This window comes from Genypterus blacodes, unplaced genomic scaffold, assembly GCF_046128005.1.
Source record: "Genypterus blacodes isolate CSIRO-AG114 ecotype Tasmania unplaced genomic scaffold, CSIRO-AGI_Gbla_v1 ptg000209l_1, whole genome shotgun sequence".
Classification (NCBI taxonomy): domain Eukaryota; kingdom Metazoa; phylum Chordata; class Actinopteri; order Ophidiiformes; family Ophidiidae; genus Genypterus; species Genypterus blacodes.
The window spans coordinates 277,501-295,000 of record NW_027467008.1 but is presented as its reverse complement, the minus strand read 5'-3'; the positions used below and the strand labels follow the sequence as shown (position 1 = coordinate 295,000).

Genomic DNA, 17,500 nt, shown 5'->3' with positions numbered 1-17,500 from the left:
AGGCAGGCCCTCCTCACCTGGCGTTGCTGAGGTCAGGGGCCGCCCCTCCTCCTCCTCCTCCTCCTCCTCCTCCTCCACTTCCTCCCCGGCTCTTCTCCAGGCCCAGTTTGGTGAAGATGCCCACCAGCACCATGATGGCCACCACGCCACAGATGATGTAGACGATGAGGTGCGTGCGGTCTCGGTCCTGGTCCTCCTGGCCCTCGGTGACGGTTGCCTCGGGCTTGCCGGTGTTGGCCCAGATGGGCGAGTCGTAGTTGGAGCAGATCCTCTGGTCCAGACGCTGCTGGCGGAACTGGCAGCAGAAGCGGTAGAAGCAGGTGCCGCAGCAGTACAGGAAGACGCCGGCGTTGCAGTTGAACGGAGGATCCCACTGGCCCATCACGTCGTAGTAACCCTGGCAACGGGTCCCGCCAGAGGGGGGGCCGTCCTCGTCGTCTCCTTCTCCCCCGCTGTTGGGCGTGGACAGGCCCGTCTCTGGAGGCGCCTCCCGGGCCGTCTCCGTCTGGTTGGCCAGCGTGGTCGGGACGATGAAGGGCTCGGCCTCGGTGAGGGTTACCGTGGTGATGGACGGGTCCTGGGTGAGGGCGGGTCGGGCGATTAGGAAGCAGGAGAGGAGGAGCAGGGAAAGGAAGGAGGAGGGAAGGTGTGAGGACGCCATGATGCTGTGAGACGCCTGCGTCCTTCGTCCCTCGTCCAACCTGAAGACTGAGGACAGACAGAGACAGAATATAGAGTTAACACAGAACTACAACATATAGAACTCACACACATTCACTTTACCCTAAAGGAAAATCAATCAGTCTGAGCTTTGATGAAGTTTTGGTCCAAGCTGAAACAACCTACGTACATTATGACGTCACATTCGTACAGAAAGCTGCGGATCGATTCCAGTGATTAAACACGCGATGCGATTATTGATCCGACTGCTTATGGGATCAATGACGGAACGAGGTCAGTCACATCAGCGCCGAGTGACGGAACACCGGAACATTAGTGTCTGGACCGGAGTGGTGCGTTCAAATGTCTGTGATGAATAACGTGAACGCATCACGCTCGTTAGTTCTCGTTTCATTGTGATCTTCGTCTTCTTCTTCTTCTTCTTCTTTTTAATGTGTGATGTTTTTGAACCGCAGCATCTTCAGGTTATTCTGTTTGTTTTTGTTGTAAAAATGCGATAAAAACAAAATACAATTAAATCAATAAAAAGATAAACAGCGATAAAGAATGAATATTTAATTTTGTTTACCTCCTTTGATTGAATGTTTCGTTTTACGGAACATTGAATCTATAATAAAGAATGAATGAATGTTGACCTCACTCTTATTAAACATTAAGTCACAAAAGTATAAAAATCACCGTAACGCGCCGTAACTCTGCTTTAGTTTCACACACACTCACACACACTCCTTCATTCTGCTCTCTCACCTTCTTCTTCTCCGCTCTGTGCACTCGCTCGACCCTTGGTTCTTCTTGCAGATTCCCTCTAGAAGGATCCAGTAAGTTTGCTGAGTGTCATGATGTCCTCCGGGTCCCTCTGTGTCCCTCTGTGTCCTCAGCTCAGGTGTTCTCCATCCTGGAGAGTGGACACGAAAACGAAACGGAACGCTCCTCTTATCCTTCTCTCCTCTCTCTCCTTCCTCTTCTTCTCTCAGTGGACCTCTGTTAGCGTCGGGAAATGTGTGAGTGTATGTGTGTGTGTGTGTGTCAGCTCCTGTCCAGGTCAGTTGGAATATCACAGGGTGCTCATGTGGGTGAGTGTGTGTGTGTGTGTGAGTGAGTGAGTGAGTGAGTGAGAGAGAGAGAGAGAGAGAGGCAGGGGTGTGTGTGACAGCACAGGGAGCTGTGAAACGCAACAGTTCATGAGCCAAATGAGAGAGAGGGAGAGAGAGAGAAAGAGAGAGAGAGAGAGAGAGGGGGAGGAGGGAGTGTGTGTTGTTGTGTTGTGAGTGTGTGTATGTGACAGACGGTACAGTAAACATCTGCCCTGGTCACTCCTGCTCATCATCTACGTACAGCCCCCCCTAACCCACCCTCTGTTTTCTTCCCAGCCCTCCAGCCCCCCCCCCCTCTTCCTCCTCTGCCTCCTCTCCCTCCTCTTCCTCCTCTTCCTCTCCGTCTCCTGGCTCAGTTTCTTCTTCCCCTCATGCCTTGGGCGTACATAAACACATTTGGGAGCAGATTTTCTTTGCTGAGTGTGTGTGTGTGTGTGTGTGTGTGTGTGTGTGTGTGTGTGTGTGTGTGATGAAGTCAGTGTGGTCCAACTACAGCTCATCATCATCATCTTCATCCTCACTCCTTTTGTTTGAATCTGAGCGCATGCAGGAGACCAGCAGACGCTCTGCCAGGAACCAGGAACCAGGCTGAGAGGCTGGCAGGCTGCCCTGGCCTGCAGCCACACACACACACACACACACACACGAGAAAAGTGCAAACACCTGTTTGTATGCACAGACACAGACACACACACACACACACACACACACACACACACACACACACACACACACTGAAGGCCCAAAGTAAACTGTGCTCCTTTAATGGATTTATAAGCCAGATTGACAACAGGGTTTGTTTGGGCTCCAGCTAATCGCCTCCACTAAGATCCTCTTCATCTTCATCACAGAGCAAACTCAACACTTCCTCACTTTGTGTGACTTTCATTCTGTATGACGAGAGAGAGAGAGAGAGAGAGAGAGAGAGAGAGAGAGAGAGAGAGAGAGAGAGAGAGAGAGTAAAGAGAATGAAAAGAAGGAGTGAATGTAGGGCAGCAGGGAGAGAAAGAGGAAGAGTGGGGGAGGAGGAGGAGGAAACAACTGGCTGAGGATCAATGAAGAAGAAGATGAGAAGATGAGAAGCAGCAAAAGTAGGTGAGAGGAAGACGAGGAGGCAAGAGTTTGGGATGAAGATGTCACAGCAGACAGGTGAGCGTGCAGCACACACACACACACACACACACACACACACACACACACACACACACGCGTTGCAGCATCATCTGACCCATTAACACTCTTTGGCCTTTGTGTGTGTGTGTGAGGAGTAGAAGGTCAAACACACACACACACACACACACTGAAGCCGATCGATCACAAACATCAGCGATCGATCGGCGCTCCAGAGCAGAGTGATGTCGTGACTGATCAGCTGGACCCGATCACTCATGTCTCACTAAGTGACTGAGTGAGATCATGATGACATCATCAGACAGGACGCTCAGAGTGAACGATGACGGAGATGTTTGAAGTTAAATGAAGTTATGATAAAGTAACGTGTAGTTGCTGAGGCAGAACAGCAACAGCGCCCCCTGGCTGAAGTTACACTGTGTTTAGTGCAGTAAGCAGGAGGAACTGCTGCCATGGCAACATCAGTATGCTGATCCACTCAGGATGATAAAGCTTTAATGAATAGCAATTACACATGTTAATGCGTGTGTGTGTGTGTGTGTGTGTGTGTGTGTGTGTGTGTGTGTGTGTGTGTGACTTCAGCTCTCATGTCTGTCACATTATGATATAAAGAGTTTTGGACTCCAAGGAGCTGGAAAGTGATTACAAAGAATTAAGGGAGGTGTATGCAGGTGAGGACCTGAGGGAGCACCAGGGCGAGAGCAAGAGGAGCAAGAGGAGAGAGCAGCACAGACACGTTCGGTATGTAAACGGAGAATGAAGCGCAACAGTTTCATCTCTGACCACTGACTCGTCCATGTGTGTGTGTGTGTGTGTGTGTGTGTGTGTGTGTGGCCTCGGCCCCTCAGGCCTCCTGTCAGCTGTGACCTTTACCAAATCAAAGGAGATGCAAATATCCAGCTTCATTTGGGCCCATCACACACACACACACACACACACACACACACACACACACACACACACACACACACACAGGCTCTGAGCTCCGTGCAGACGCCCGCTGAGAGTAGCCGTCAGTCTGCGTGTGTCCGGCTTTGATTGACAGTTTGAAGGACCTCCCCCTCCTGCAGGCCCCGGGCCCCCGGCTCGTCTCCACGGTGATCAGCCTCGTCCATCAGCTGCAGGAGAGAACTGTACTGGATCTCATTTCCCAGCATGCTTTGTGGCAGATTCACTCCAAAACCACCAAAGTCTGATTACAGCAATGGAACCAGCCGACGCCATGGCAACCAACACCACACCAGAGCTCCACCCTCTCTCCTCCTCCTCATGTGTTCACTTTAACTCTTTAACCAGGCTTTAGTGTGTCTGTGGGTCACGTTTACATGAATGACTAAAATGTCAGTGCAACAGGAAATGTGAGAATAATGAACCTGTAAACATTTGAGGTAAAAGCTATTGATGAAGTGAATCATTGATTAGAGCTCAGCCAGGTCGTTTAGAGCAAAGGTCAAGATGTCACAGAGCCAATCAGAGCTCACACACACACACACACACGCCGTGCCCCCCTCACCTTAACTTCTCTCACTCTAGCTTTTCTCCGCCCCATCATCGGCCTTATTGATCGATCGGCTCCGAGCTGGTGGAAGCAAACCAGTGTGACATCTCAACTTCTGCTGCCTTCAGCTCAAACAGACTGGGACACAAAGAGACAAAGCTAGAGATCTTCATCACTCATTTGCACCTTTGACTCCAGCTCCTTCATCACACCGAGCTGTGGAGTCTGAAGAGGAGCAACGACTGAAGAAGATGAGAGGGAACGGAAACGTGCTGCAGTAAAGTCTGGATATTTATAAGAAAGGAAACTTAATGTTTATACAGTGTGTGTGTGTGTGTGTGTGTGTGTGTGTGTGTGTGATTGACCCCATCCACTGGTTTGATCCTGATCTCCCTGGTTGAACTTCTGAACTCAAAACTTTGCTCCAGTGTGACTCTTTGCTGGAGGCCGCGCGGGTCGAAGCCTCATCGATCTGCCCGTGTGTGTGTGTGTGTGTGTGTGTGTGTCTGCTGTCACTGATCACAGACGGGATGACACTGTGGCTGAACTCAAACCAGCAGCTTCTGTCTTTATCTGGCCTCTGATTGGTCCAAACAAAGACACAACCCTGCTCTGCCTCCTCACACGTCCAGGTGTGTGTGAGTCTGCAGGTGTGTGTGGGTCTGCAGGCCTCAGAATCAACCAAACAGCTGAGCTCAATCATTCAGATGTGATGATTCTAATGAGTCTCAATGATTTTTGGGTAATTCTGCACTCAGCTTTATTTGTATGCTACACAACGGTTCTCAAAGGGATTTACAGGTGCCTCCCTCCTCTTCCTCCCTCCTCTTCCTCCCTTGGCCTCCTCTGCTGTCAGAGGCTCAGCAGGATCCAAACCCTCAACCTGATGAACAAACAGGTTCACGTCTATTTAAAGTTCCTGCACGCCTTTGACGAGGTCAATCACAGGCCGGGGATGAACCCAACACACACACACACACACTCACACACACACAGCTATTAGTGCAAAGTACTAGGGACAAAACTACAGATTGTGGCTTTAAAGAGGGCGTTTCTCTGTAATGTAAACATGTTGGAGGCCTCTCTCTTCTCTGAGCCTGTGTGTGTGTGTGTGTGTGTGTGTGTGTGTGTGTGTGTGTGGCTGCAGGCTGCAGGGCGGTGAGCTGCAGAGATGTTCAGCCCTCTGGAGCTCACTGGAGTTAATTAGAGACACGGCCTGGGGACTTTATCTGCTCTCTGCTCCCTTTGTATGGGCAGAGAGAGGAGGCTGTGTGTGTGTGTGTGTGTATGTGAGTGAAAGACTGGACCGAGATGTGTGTGTGACCAGCATTGAATGAGTGTGTGCATGTGTGTATGTGTGCCAGTATGTGTGTGTGTGAGCTGCTGAGGGCTCATCAGGATCTTTGAGACATGATGAGAGGCCGGGCCAGCGAGGCTGAAAAGGCTGAAAGGAGGGAGTTAGCGAGGGAGCGAGGGAGGGAGCGAGGCATCAGAGCTGGATTCAGTCTGCTGATGGAGAGAAACAAGAGCCAGCTAATGACCAACACGCCAAGCGCTTCACTAAATGCCTCCATCTTTAGGTGATTCAGGTCTGAGCTCGGCCCCTCACTCTGTTCCTCTGTGAGCTCAGTGTAGACGAAGAGTTAATGCTTCTCTTACCGGCTCTGTAGATCTCTGAGTGGATCTTCATGATGATCACTAAACTTCACACACTCATGTACAGAAGCTTTGACACACACGTCTCTCACCTGCCCTGCACCCACGGGTGCCCCCAGTTAGGTGATTAGACGTCTTCTCAGCGTGACGCCTCTCCTGATTGGCTCATGGCAGCATTAAGGGCGGAGACAAACTTCAACATAATGAGCTCCAATCAGTGAGAATGATTGTGAGGGAGTGCAGGGCATAAATGGAGAAGGTTCACCTCATTTAGAAGCGTTTGTTAGTCTTCAGAATGACGGTGCAGCACTTCAGCGCCCTCCTGTGGCCTCTCTGCAGTATCGCGGCGAAAGTCCGGCCACATTTAGATTGCAATTTATGGAACAAGTCAACTTGTCAGGATACTTTAATTGCCTTCACAATGCAATTTAATTATTTTGATAAACAGTTGAACATTTGTTTGATTGTGAGAAGTACAGGGCCTTAATGGAGAGATTTTATCTTTTTTTTCCCTTAAAAGCGTTAGTTAGTCTTCAGAATGACGTTTCAGCGCCCTCCTGTGGCCTCTCTGCAGTATAGCGGCGAAAGTCCGGCCACATTTTGATTGCAATTTATGGAACAGGTCAACATGTCAGGATTCTGTAATTGCCTTCACAATTCAATTTCAGTATTTTTATAAACAATTCAACATTGTTTTGATTGCGAGGAGTGCAGGTCCTTAATTCCTTTTTGTTGTTAGTCTTTAGAATGACGTTTCAGCGCCCTCCTGTGGCCCTCCTCCTCTGCAGTAGTGCGGCGAAAATCTTTGGTCGCATTTGATTAGTTTGTAATTTATGAAACAAGTCAACGTGAGAGAATTCTTTAATTGCCTCACAATTCAATTCAGTTATTTTGATACACAATTCTACATTTATTTGGTTGTCAGGGAGTACAGGGCTTTAACAGAGAGCGTTTACCTCATTAAATGCGTTGCTAAGTCTTCAGAATGACGGTTCAGCACATCAGCGCCCTCCTGTGGCCTCTCTGCAGTATAGCGGCAAAACAATCCGACCACATTTACATTGCAATTTATGGAATTAGTCAAGGTGTCAGGATTCTTTAATTGCCTTCACAATTCAATTTAATTATTTTGATAAACAAATAATTTTTTTTTGATTGTGAGAAGTGCAGAGCCTTAATGGAGAGATTTTTTAAAATTCTTTTTTAAACCTTAAAAGCGTTAGTTAGTCTTCAGAATGACGTTTCAGCGCCCTCCTGTGGCCTCCTTGCAGTAGTGCGGTAGTAATCCGGCCATTGTAATTTAACAAGTCAACATGTCAGGAGTCTTGAATTTTCGCCACAATTCACAGTTTCATTATTTTGATAAACAATTCCACATTGTTTTGGTCGTGCAGGGCCTTAATGGAGAGCGTTTATCTCATTCAAAAGCGTTTGTTGGTCCTCAGAATGACGGTTCAGCCCGTCAGCGCCCTCCTGTGGTCTCTCTGCAGTACAGCGGCAAAAGTCTTTGGTCGCGTCCATTGAATCCACTGGATCAGGAGTCAGCGGGTCAGGGTTCTGTCATTTCGCCACAATTCACCTGAATTATTTTGATTCACAATTTAACTTTTTTTTTCACTGAATTCACAAGAAAAACATTACTAGAGGAAAACAAATGATATAGGGTATAAATGTGAGCATTATTATGATATATATTATTATAATGTGTTGGAGTCTCTATAACACACACTAACACACACACACACACACACAGAGTGATAAAAGCACAAAATCACACAGGAGGCCTTTTAAAGTTTTTTTTTGGTATATTTATTTTTTTAAACATTTTTTTCTTAAAAAAAATGACAAGGTCCAAAAGGTTTTGGAAGCCCCGACCCGACGCTCCCCAGCCGGCCACCTCGTTTCTAAGCAACCAGCGAAGAAAAATAGTCATATGGACAATCGATAATATACACCCCATATACAGCAATACATAGTGGTCTACCAGAATGTTACCAATAACAACGCCTCACACCAGGCCTCAGTCAAACCGCTGCCGCTGATATGATTCATTCCAACAGCAACCGTCAACCGCAGACGCCCCGGTTTCAGCGCCGCGGCGAAGCTTAACGAGGCTCGACGAGGCCGCCGCCCCTCGCTGGCGTGGAGATCGGGCTGTTGACCTGAGCGCCCCCTTTTAAACCAATCAGAATCAGCATAAGTGCAAAGTTGGAGGCACCGACACACACACACGTCCGCGCTGTCTGCAGGAGGAGGAGCTGCGGCCACGCCCCCTCCTCTCTCTCACCTCCTCGGGCTGAATGTGGAGATGGAGGCGTGGTTCTCTTCATCCTGGTTGATGAAGGATTACATTTCTGTGTTTCTGGTTGAATTCTCCTCCTTATTATCTCAGTACAGTGACAGCCAGTATAAGAAGGCAAAGTGTGTGTGTGTGTGTGTGTGTTTGCGTGTGCCAGTGACCTCCGCAGTGGTGTAGACAGCATAGAAAGGTACAGTGTGTGTGTGTGTGTGTGTGTGTGTGCGTGAAGGAGACGGAGCCTGTACAGTGGAGCCAGCGTGTGTGTGTGTGTGTGTGTGTGTGTGTGTGCGGCTACAGACACGACTCCCAGTGCAGCTGCAGGTCCGAACTGTCCAGGAAATCGGCCGAGAAGACGCTGGGCGGCGTGTGGGGGGCCAGGGGGGCCAGACTCGTGCCCCCGTCTCCTCCTCCTCCTCTTCCTCCTCCTCCTCGCCCTCCCGCCCCGGAGCTCCCCCCCATGGAGATGTCCAGCCAGTCCATGCTGTCCAGGGTCGGGTCGCCAAAGTCCAGGCCCGCTGAGTGCGGGGAGAAGCCCAGGTCAGACGTGTCCATGGGGGAGGGGGGGTGGTCCAGGATGCTGGGCGTGCTCAGCATCTGGCTGTGCAGGTCGTCCATCAGCGACAGGCCGCCGTCCGCCTCCACGCCCAGCAGCGAACCCGTGCTGCTCTCCAGGAAGTCCTCCAGGCGCCCGCCGCCGCCACAGGGGCCGCCCACGTGTGCCGCCAGGGAGGGGGTTTCAGGGGGGGTGGGAGGGGAGAGGTGGAGCGGGGACGGAGGGGAGGACGGGGAAGGGGGATCGGAGTGGAGCGGAGCCAGGGACGGGTCCGGGTCCGACTTGAACCCGGAGATTTCTGATCGACACAAGAGGAGAAAAGAGTCAAACCAGAAGAGGAGAGGAAGTAAGGCTGTGTGTGTGTGTGTGTGTGTGTGTGTGTTACCTCCACTCTTCAGCAGGATGTCAAACAGGTCGTCCATCTGCTGACAGTTCAGACCGTTGTCCTGGTGACAGAAAGGTACACATTAAACACACACAAAGTTCCTCCCACATCAGTCTTGTTGCGCACACACACACACACACACACACACACACACACACACACACACACACACACACACACACACACACACACAGCAGAGGGACGGATGGAGAGACAGAGGAGAAGAAGAAGAGGACATACTTTGGAGCGGCGGGTAGGCAGGGAGGAGGAGGAGGAGGAGTTGTGTTTGGGGGAGGGGGGGGTGAACAGAGTGTGGCGGTCGTACAGAGGACACGCCTCCTCCCTCTGTCAGGACGGAGCGATGGAGGAGGGGAGAAGAACAAGGACAGGAAGTCAATGAAGATGAAGATCGTCAAAGAAAGAAAGAAAGGCTGAGCGACGAAGGTGAAGAGATGACGAGACGTTCACGAGCAGAGGAGGAAGAGGAGAAGTAGGAGGAGGAGCTTTCTACCTTCAGGGACGTGACTACTGAGCTTTGGCTTTCGCTGTCGGTCACGTCGTCAAAGAAAGGCCGCATGTTGGGCGGGGCGGTGAGCGCCACGCCGGGCTGAGGCACGCCATTGGTGTCTACATGAAGCCCCGCCTTCTGTCCCTGTGTGAGGACAGAGACAGACGGACAGAGACAGAGAGAGAGACAGAGAGAGAGACGAGAGGATGAGTCTGATGTCATGATGGATCCTGAGTAAACGCTGCCCTCCTGTGGCAGAAACACGTCACTGCAGCTCTCTGAGCTCTGTAACCTGTGGTCTCTATCCATGACATCATCATGTAATCTTACCTTTTTGATTGGCTGGCTGGCAGGCTGGGGCTGTAGCTGCTCTTTTGATTGGTTGTCGGTGCTGGGGAGTTTACTGGGGGTGGACTGCAGCCTCTGTAGAGCAGAACCAGAACTCCATCACACACAGACACACACACACACACACACTAAGACCCCACCTGAGCCTCTCAGCACCGCCCTACCTGCAGTGTGATGCGTCCGTTGAGTTTGCCCACCGGCGCCACGCCGTTCTGCCCCTCCGCCGTGTTACTGGTGAGGGCGATCAAGTAGTGGTTTCCGTTGCCGTCGGTGACCAGGGTGGGCGTGCCGTTGGCCTTGAGCAGGTCTAAGGAGATGGTCTGAGCCGGGACCTGGGTGCTGCTGGGCTGGTTGATGAGGACCGGAGTCGCCTGAGACCAAACACGTGACTGGAGGTTAGTGACGTACACTGATGAAGATGAAGATGAAGATGAGGCCTCTTCACACTGACCTGCTGCGTGGTGACGGCTGCAGCCTGCTGCCTCTGCTGCCTCTGCTGAGCCTTCAGCTGCTTCCTCTGCTGAGCCTGACTCACCGCCGGCCTGGAGGTGGCCAGGGCCAGGTTCTGGACCTGGACCGGCTTCATCTGGGCCTGGTTCTTCTGCTGCGTCTGGACCGGACCCTGGCTCTGCTGACTGAGTTTCTGCTGGGCCAGCTTCTGCTGCGCCTGCAGCTGCTTCTGCTGTGTCTGCTGGATGATGAGCTGCTGCAGCTGCTGCTGCTGCTGCAGCAGAACCTGAACCTCCGCCTTCTGCTGCTTCTGAGAGTTCATCTTGTTCTGCTGCAGCTTCTGCTGCTGCTGCTTCTGCTGCTCGGCTTGTTGGCTTTGCAGCCGTTGGATCTGCTGCAGCCTGACCAGGGTCTCCTGAGAACACTGCATGGGCTGGGCGGGCTTCTTGTTCTGGGCCGCTTCCATCACTCCCTCCATCCCTTCCTCGCTCTCCGCCTCCTTCTTCACCTTCAGCAGCATCCCGTTGGGGAGCCTGGGCGGCTGGATGGCCGAGGCTTTTATCAGCGTCTGCAGTTTGACCTCTGGTACCGTCCTGATCCGCTCGCCTCCTTCCTTCTCGGCGCCGCCCCCCATCTTTCCCTGCTCCAGCTGAGACCTGAGCGTCTCCACCAGCCTCTGCTTCTGCTTCAGCATCCTGGTCAACTCCTCGATCTGCTTGTCTTTCTCATGGAGCATCTGGTCCTTGTCTCTGGCAGCCGTGTCCATGGCGACCCCCGACACTTGCTCCGCAGTCCGCCCCGAGGCGAGCGGAGGCCTGGACAGACCGCAGGAGCTCCGCGTCTCCTCTTTCACAGCGGAGAGCGACTGGGAGCGCGGCGAGACGCTGGACGGGTGCTGAGGAGAGGGATGGAGGGTGAGCTGGGTCAGCGGGGAGCTCACCATCTCTCCAAACATGTCTCCGTTACAGCTGGTCTCGTCCGGACTCATGGCGGCCAGCGAGCGCTCGGACGGCGTGGGCGACACGGGCGGGCTGGAGCTGGTGCTGCCGAAACGCATGACCCGGCCCGGCACAGCGCCCTGACCCAGCGAGCACAGAGAGATCTTGAAGCCGCCCTCTCCTGACTGGAGGTCGGGGATGCCGGTTCTGGCCGGAGAGGTGATGGCGGCGCCGGCAGCTGAGGTCGCCGCCCCCTGCTGGCCGGGCTGCGAGCTCCCGTTCTTCAGAGCCGAGCCTCCGTTCTGTTCCTGGTAGTTGCGGAGTCTCTCGATGAGGTCGTTCTTGGTACCGGACACGGTCAGGCCGCGCAGCTTCAGTTCCTGTTTCAGCTCTGCGACCTGGAGGAGGAGGAGGAGGAGGAGGAGGAGGAACCACATCAGCATGGAAACAACAACAACAACACACTCAGAGTGAAAGAGAGAAAAGAGGAGATACAAAAATATCGTTGACGCGTTGTTTCACTTCCTCAGAGAACAAACAGCTCTGATCTGACTGAAGGTCATCAGACTGTAAAGGTCAAAGCAGCTCAGCCACCTCCTGCGCTCTTCTTCTGTGGTATCATGTGGATCCATTCTACAGGAAGTGAGGGTCAACTGTCACAGCTACTCACTTTGAACTCGTCCAGGTTGGCGGGCAGAGCGCTCGGCGGTTTGGCTCCTCCCACCGCCGCTTGGCTCTGACGGACAGACCCGCCCTGACTGCCGGCGCTGGGACTGGTCGCGGTGGGAATGCTGCGGGAGGGCGAGGGGCCGGCGGTGGTGGAGGGCGGCTGCTCAGCTGGAGGCCTGAAGACAACAAGGAGAACAAGACACAATGGAGATCAGGTTCATAAACACAAACACATCAGAGCATAAAGGACTTCCATTTGTGCTCGCCGTCTAAGCTGCCCTATAATGGATGCTGCAGGTTTTTTGGCACAGAAGAAGAAGAGTTCAGGCAGAGACAGGAAGTACTGACTGAACTTCTGGGTAACTTTAGTTTCACACGTAGAAAAAGGAAGTGAGGCGAGCGCCGACATGACGAGAGAGCAGCTCAAACAAACCCACAGCTATCTGTCATTCACACCTCCTCACACACTCACACGCCCACACACACACACTCACTTGGGGGGGGCGGGCAGGATGGTGTGATAGTTGTAGTGCTGCTGCTGCTGGTTGAGGATCTGCAGCTGCAGGAAGAGCTGCTGCTGGTGGAGCAGCTTGGCGTAGGACGAGTCCATCTGAGGAGGACGCTCCTTATCCGCTTTCTGGTCCGGCGGGATGTACTGATGGTACTTCAGCTTCTTCACCTTCACACAGATACAAACACAGTCAACACACACACGCTTTCTACCAAGACCATGAGTTCACCTCCTTAACAAACGAGCTTCATTCATAATCTGATGACATGAGCGTGAACATGAAGCAGGTAAGCGGCGTGCGAGCGAGGGAACGGGCTGCTGACCTTGGGTTTGTTGTCTTTGGGTTTCTTGGGCCTCTGTGACGGACGATCTGAACTCATCTTACTCTGAGACTGAGGACGGGAGAACAGACAGAGGTGAGTGGAGCTGATCTGAGGCTGAGCGCTCCAGCTGAGGCTGACAGAGACGTGTTCTCACCTTGGTGTGCAGGGCCGGGTGGCGGGAGGTGAGCGCGTTCCCGTTGGTCAACTTGAGCGGCGGGGAGGAGGCCGGCCCGTTCATCTGGAGCGTGGGGGGTGGAGGAGGGGGCGGGGGCGGCGGCGTGGGCTGCGGGAGGAACTGAGAGAGCAACAAGACGGGTGAGTCAGACGCCCCCTGGTGTTAACCTGTCAGGTGTCTGCTGTCCTGCAGGTTACCTGTGTGGGGGACATGTCCCCGCTCTGGCTGAGCAGGTCTGAGGGGGACAGCTGGGGGACGGCGCTCAGGGGGGAGTCGTGATTGGTCAGCTGGTCCGGCGAAAGTGCGTCGCTGCTGTCTTCGTCCAGCGAGGAGCTCTCTCCCCCAGCTCCCTTTGGAGAATCTGCAAACAAACACATGGTGACGTCACGGCAACGCACTGGGCATGGTCGTCATGGTTACAGGAGCAATCAGATCAAGTGATGCAACAATAAAGTAGAATTGATTATTTTCTGTCATTCTGGTCAATTAAGCTACAGTGACATGTCTCCATAGCAACCATGCATCACAGCCGGGGAGTGAACCTGACAGCTGAGTTCACCCAGGCTGAGCCTCACTGAGAGGACAGCTGAGTTCACTCAGGCTGAGCCTCACTGAGAGGACAGCTGAGGATTGCTCAATGGCACTGAGTCATTTAAGAGAAGTTGGCACACAACAATGTGCTGCGCTGCATTTCATAACACCGCTCTGTCCAAACGTGGAGGTTGTGACACCGCCGTGCAGCGTGAGGCAACACGACGTGACTGTCCCGAGTGTGAAGGAATCATCTGTGTGAGTGTGTGAGTGTGATGGCATATATGCAGTGTGTGCCAGGGGAAAGATTTCTATGTGTGTATGTGAGTGATATTCCGACTGTTGTGTGTTTCTTAACAGGAAACGAGCTCCTGTTTGAACATGTGTTGTCTTACATCATCTGTATGTGAATGAACATGTCGCCATAGTGTGTGTGTGTGTGTGTGTACCCAGCATGTCGTCCTGCAGGTCCACAGTCAGGTCCACAGACAGGATGTTCTTGTGGACCAGCTCTATGGGTCCCGGGCGGTGGGAGATTTTGTCGTTGAGGTCGTCGGCCAGGCGCGCTCTCTTCAGCTGGAGCTGCTTGGCCTGCAGGGACGGCTCAGCGGACGTCTCTGTGGAGGACACAGCGGGACGTGACCCGCACGTCAAACACCCAGGGAATGCTTTATCTTTATCACAGCAAAAACGAGACAACACATCGATTAAAGGCGAATGAAACACAACTCAGGACAACGTGTGTGTGTGTGAGCAGCAGCACAGAGACAGAAGCAGGCCAGCTGAAGCATGACATCATCTACAGCACAGCACAAGTGACGACTGAAACGTATGAAACACACACTAACTACAGCAGAACCACACACACTCTACACACTCATGTTCTTATCTTATCAAAGGAAGTGCTGCGTCTTCATACGACAGAGTTTCAATTGACACTTGTGCTCTAGCAGAGGCGAGCTGATGGCACGGCGGTGCTGCGCTGACACTCACCCTCCAGGATGTGCATCCTAACCAGCTCAGAGCGCTCTGGACGACTTCGGATCTTCCTCTTCAGATAGTCTTCGGTCTGGAACAGAGACGAGAGGAGGAAGGATGAAGACGGTGGAAAGAGTGAGACGGAGACAGACAACAGACTGAAGCCTCCCGCACACACACAGATACACACACTGATAACACACTGCAGCACCATGACTAGTTTGGACTGAAGATGAAACATTTAACCCCGGTTCATCTGACGGAGGCTTCAGTCCTTACATCATCACAACATCACACACACTCCACTCTCACTGAAGGAACATCTGGACAGATTTGTGAGGTCGTTCAGCTTTGGATCGTCTGATCAGCGAGCAAACTATGATGAAAACGTTTCTGTCTTGGCAAACAACTTTCTTCTTCTGCTTGAGTTGCCAGCAGACACACACACACACACACTCACCTCATGACATCATAAAGTTTCTGTGCTTGAATACAAACATATACTTTAACATTGTGGCAGCTCCAAATGCTGAGGAGACAAATCTAAACTTGAACTGTGGTGTCACTTCCTGCCAGCAGAGAAACATTGTTGAAAGTAGAGAAGAAGAAGCCTGACCGCCGCCCCCCCCCACACACACACACACACACACACACACACACACACACACACACACACACACACACACACACACACACACACACACACACACACACACACACACACACACACACACACACACACACACACACACACTCACCCGTGCTCGCTCCAGACTCCGCCGCTGCTCGTGGAAGGCTGCCGGGCTCTTCAGTGCTGCAGGGGGGAGAGAGAGGAGATTGATGAACGCAGCTCTCTCACACACACACACACACACACACACACACACCGCAAGAGGCAGTGTTCTTGTGAGAACAGAGCGGCTAGAGAGCGACACAGAGGCAAAGCAGAAGTGGCTACAGGACCAAAAGGTCAGGAGTGCGGCTCTACACCACAACATGATGACAGATAATGCTGCCTAATGTCACTGTGTGTGTGTGTGTGTGTGTGTGTGTGTGTGAGGACCACTCTGCAGTGCATCAGTGGCCCTGATACTGTCTCCACTGTAGAGGTGTGGTTCAGATCACAGTCACGTGTGCAGAGGGACAAAGCGTTCCTGGACTGCAGGCGGGACGAGCGAGACCACAGCCGCAGGAAGCTGGGACTCACTGAGACCCTTCAGCCCCGCCCCTCCCCCCTCCCTCCTGTTCTCACGCCCGTCTATCTGGGACCGTGACTGCAGTCTGAGACGGCGAAGGCGCAGGTTGAGCCCCACATCAGGGGAACGCTGTGGGCTTCAGGCAGAGACTGGGCGTGTGAGGTGGCGTTGGCAGCGAGGCGCGTTTGTCGATTGCGAGCACTCAGTCCGACCGTCTGCTGGGGTTTAATGGAGGGACTGAGAGACAGCCAGGCAGGAGAGCGAGGAGACGGCGGGGGAGAGGCTGGTCTGATGGAACGGACCGCCGCACGTAAAGGAAATGTACATTCATCACTATACTCAGCCCCCTCTGCCTCAGCATGTCTGTGTGTGTGTGTGTGTGTGTGTGTGTGTGTGTGTGTGTGTTAAAGGAGGAGCTGTGATCCTTTTAAAATGGATCCTAACTCATTTGTGTCCATTATGTGGACGTGTGGACGTTTTAATGATGTGGACACCCTGGACCTCCACAGCAGCTGCAGGACAGTGTGTGTGTGTGTGTGTAAACTGGAGAGGATGTTGGGAAGGCAGAGTGGCAGTTAGGGTGATGTAAGATGGCGGCACCTCTGATTGGTCAAGAGCTGGTGAAATCCCTGCTGAAGGGTGTGAGTGTGTGGACAGCAGGGCGTGTGTGTGTGTGTGTGGGTGCGTGTGTGTGTGTGTGTGTGTGTGTGTTTGTGTGGGGCATTCCCAAAGTCGCAGTCGAGGATGTTCTCACACCGACATGGCAACTGGCCGTGATGTAACCAAAGGGGGGCCATCACACACACACACACACACACACACACACACACACACACACACACACACACACACACACACACACACACACACACACACACACACACACACACACACACACACACACACACACACACACACACACACACACACACACACCCACCCCCATGATGTCACTTTGAGAATAAATACTTTTGGTTCCACATTAAAGGCAGTGTGTGTGTGTGTGTGTGTGTGTGTGTGTGTGTGTTAACAGGGAAGTTGACACACACTCTTATTCTGGTAGAGCAGAGTTATTAACAGGCCTCTGCTCTGTGCTCTCTTTGTAGGAGCTCTACAATAATAACTGTAGTATAAATAACAGGGCAGACTTTCAGTTTCACTTCTCTGTGACCGTGTGTGTGTGTGTGTGTGTGTGTGTGTGTGTGTGTGTGTGTGTGTGTGTGTGTGTGTGTGAGTTGCCTAAGTCCCTCCCAGCAGCATGCGGCTGCCTGACAGAGCTGTAAGATGCGACTCATTCATTCAGTAAAGTCTAAAGTGTGTGGTTCTGATCCGTGGTTCTGTCAGGAGTTGCAGCTCAACATATAGAGACAAAGCAGAGAAGAAGTAAGAGAAGAAGTGCCAGCTCTTCATCTGACGAGCGGAACTGTGAAACAGGAAGTGGATCTAAATGAAGGGGAAGCTGCTCTATTTGATAACACTAAAGTGTCGCAAATGTGCCGAGCATGACTGACTGACACACACACACACACACACACACACACACACACACACACAGGGGGTTGATGCTTTCTGCTAG

The 17,500-nt window shown here is 52.4% G+C and overlaps 2 protein-coding genes across 9 annotated transcripts in view; both read right to left on the bottom strand.

Annotated features, from left to right (window-relative positions):
• shisa8b (shisa family member 8b) overlaps positions 1-661 on the bottom strand; it is a 9,999-nt gene extending 9,338 nt beyond the window's left edge. The window contains exon 1 of the mRNA XM_076169600.1: positions 18-661. Coding sequence (XP_076025715.1) covers positions 18-661 — 644 coding nt within the window. The remainder of the gene's footprint in view (positions 1-17) is intronic.
• A 7,184-nt stretch (positions 662-7,845) lies between these two features.
• The window catches only part of mrtfab (myocardin related transcription factor Ab), a 29,334-nt gene continuing 19,679 nt past the window's right edge, over positions 7,846-17,500 (bottom strand). For 4 of the 8 annotated variants that reach the window (XM_076169638.1, XM_076169642.1, XM_076169643.1 and 1 more), the window contains 13 exons: positions 15,487-15,542; positions 14,744-14,819; positions 14,200-14,424; positions 13,417-13,580; positions 13,199-13,339; positions 13,045-13,113; positions 12,705-12,889; positions 12,212-12,386; positions 10,605-11,939; positions 10,318-10,524; positions 10,136-10,228; positions 9,809-9,949; positions 7,846-9,358 (listed from right to left, as the gene is read on the bottom strand). In XM_076169638.1, the coding sequence (XP_076025753.1) occupies positions 8,651-9,358; positions 9,809-9,949; positions 10,136-10,228; positions 10,318-10,524; positions 10,605-11,939; positions 12,212-12,386; positions 12,705-12,889; positions 13,045-13,113; positions 13,199-13,339; positions 13,417-13,580; positions 14,200-14,424; positions 14,744-14,819; positions 15,487-15,542 (3,575 nt within the window). In that variant the 3' untranslated portion in view covers positions 7,846-8,650. The remainder of the gene's footprint in view (positions 9,359-9,808; positions 9,950-10,135; positions 10,229-10,317; positions 10,525-10,604; positions 11,940-12,211; positions 12,387-12,704; positions 12,890-13,044; positions 13,114-13,198; positions 13,340-13,416; positions 13,581-14,199; positions 14,425-14,743; positions 14,820-15,486; positions 15,543-17,500) is intronic. The other 4 variants (XM_076169641.1, XM_076169644.1, XM_076169640.1 and 1 more) reach the window with 2 other exon arrangements.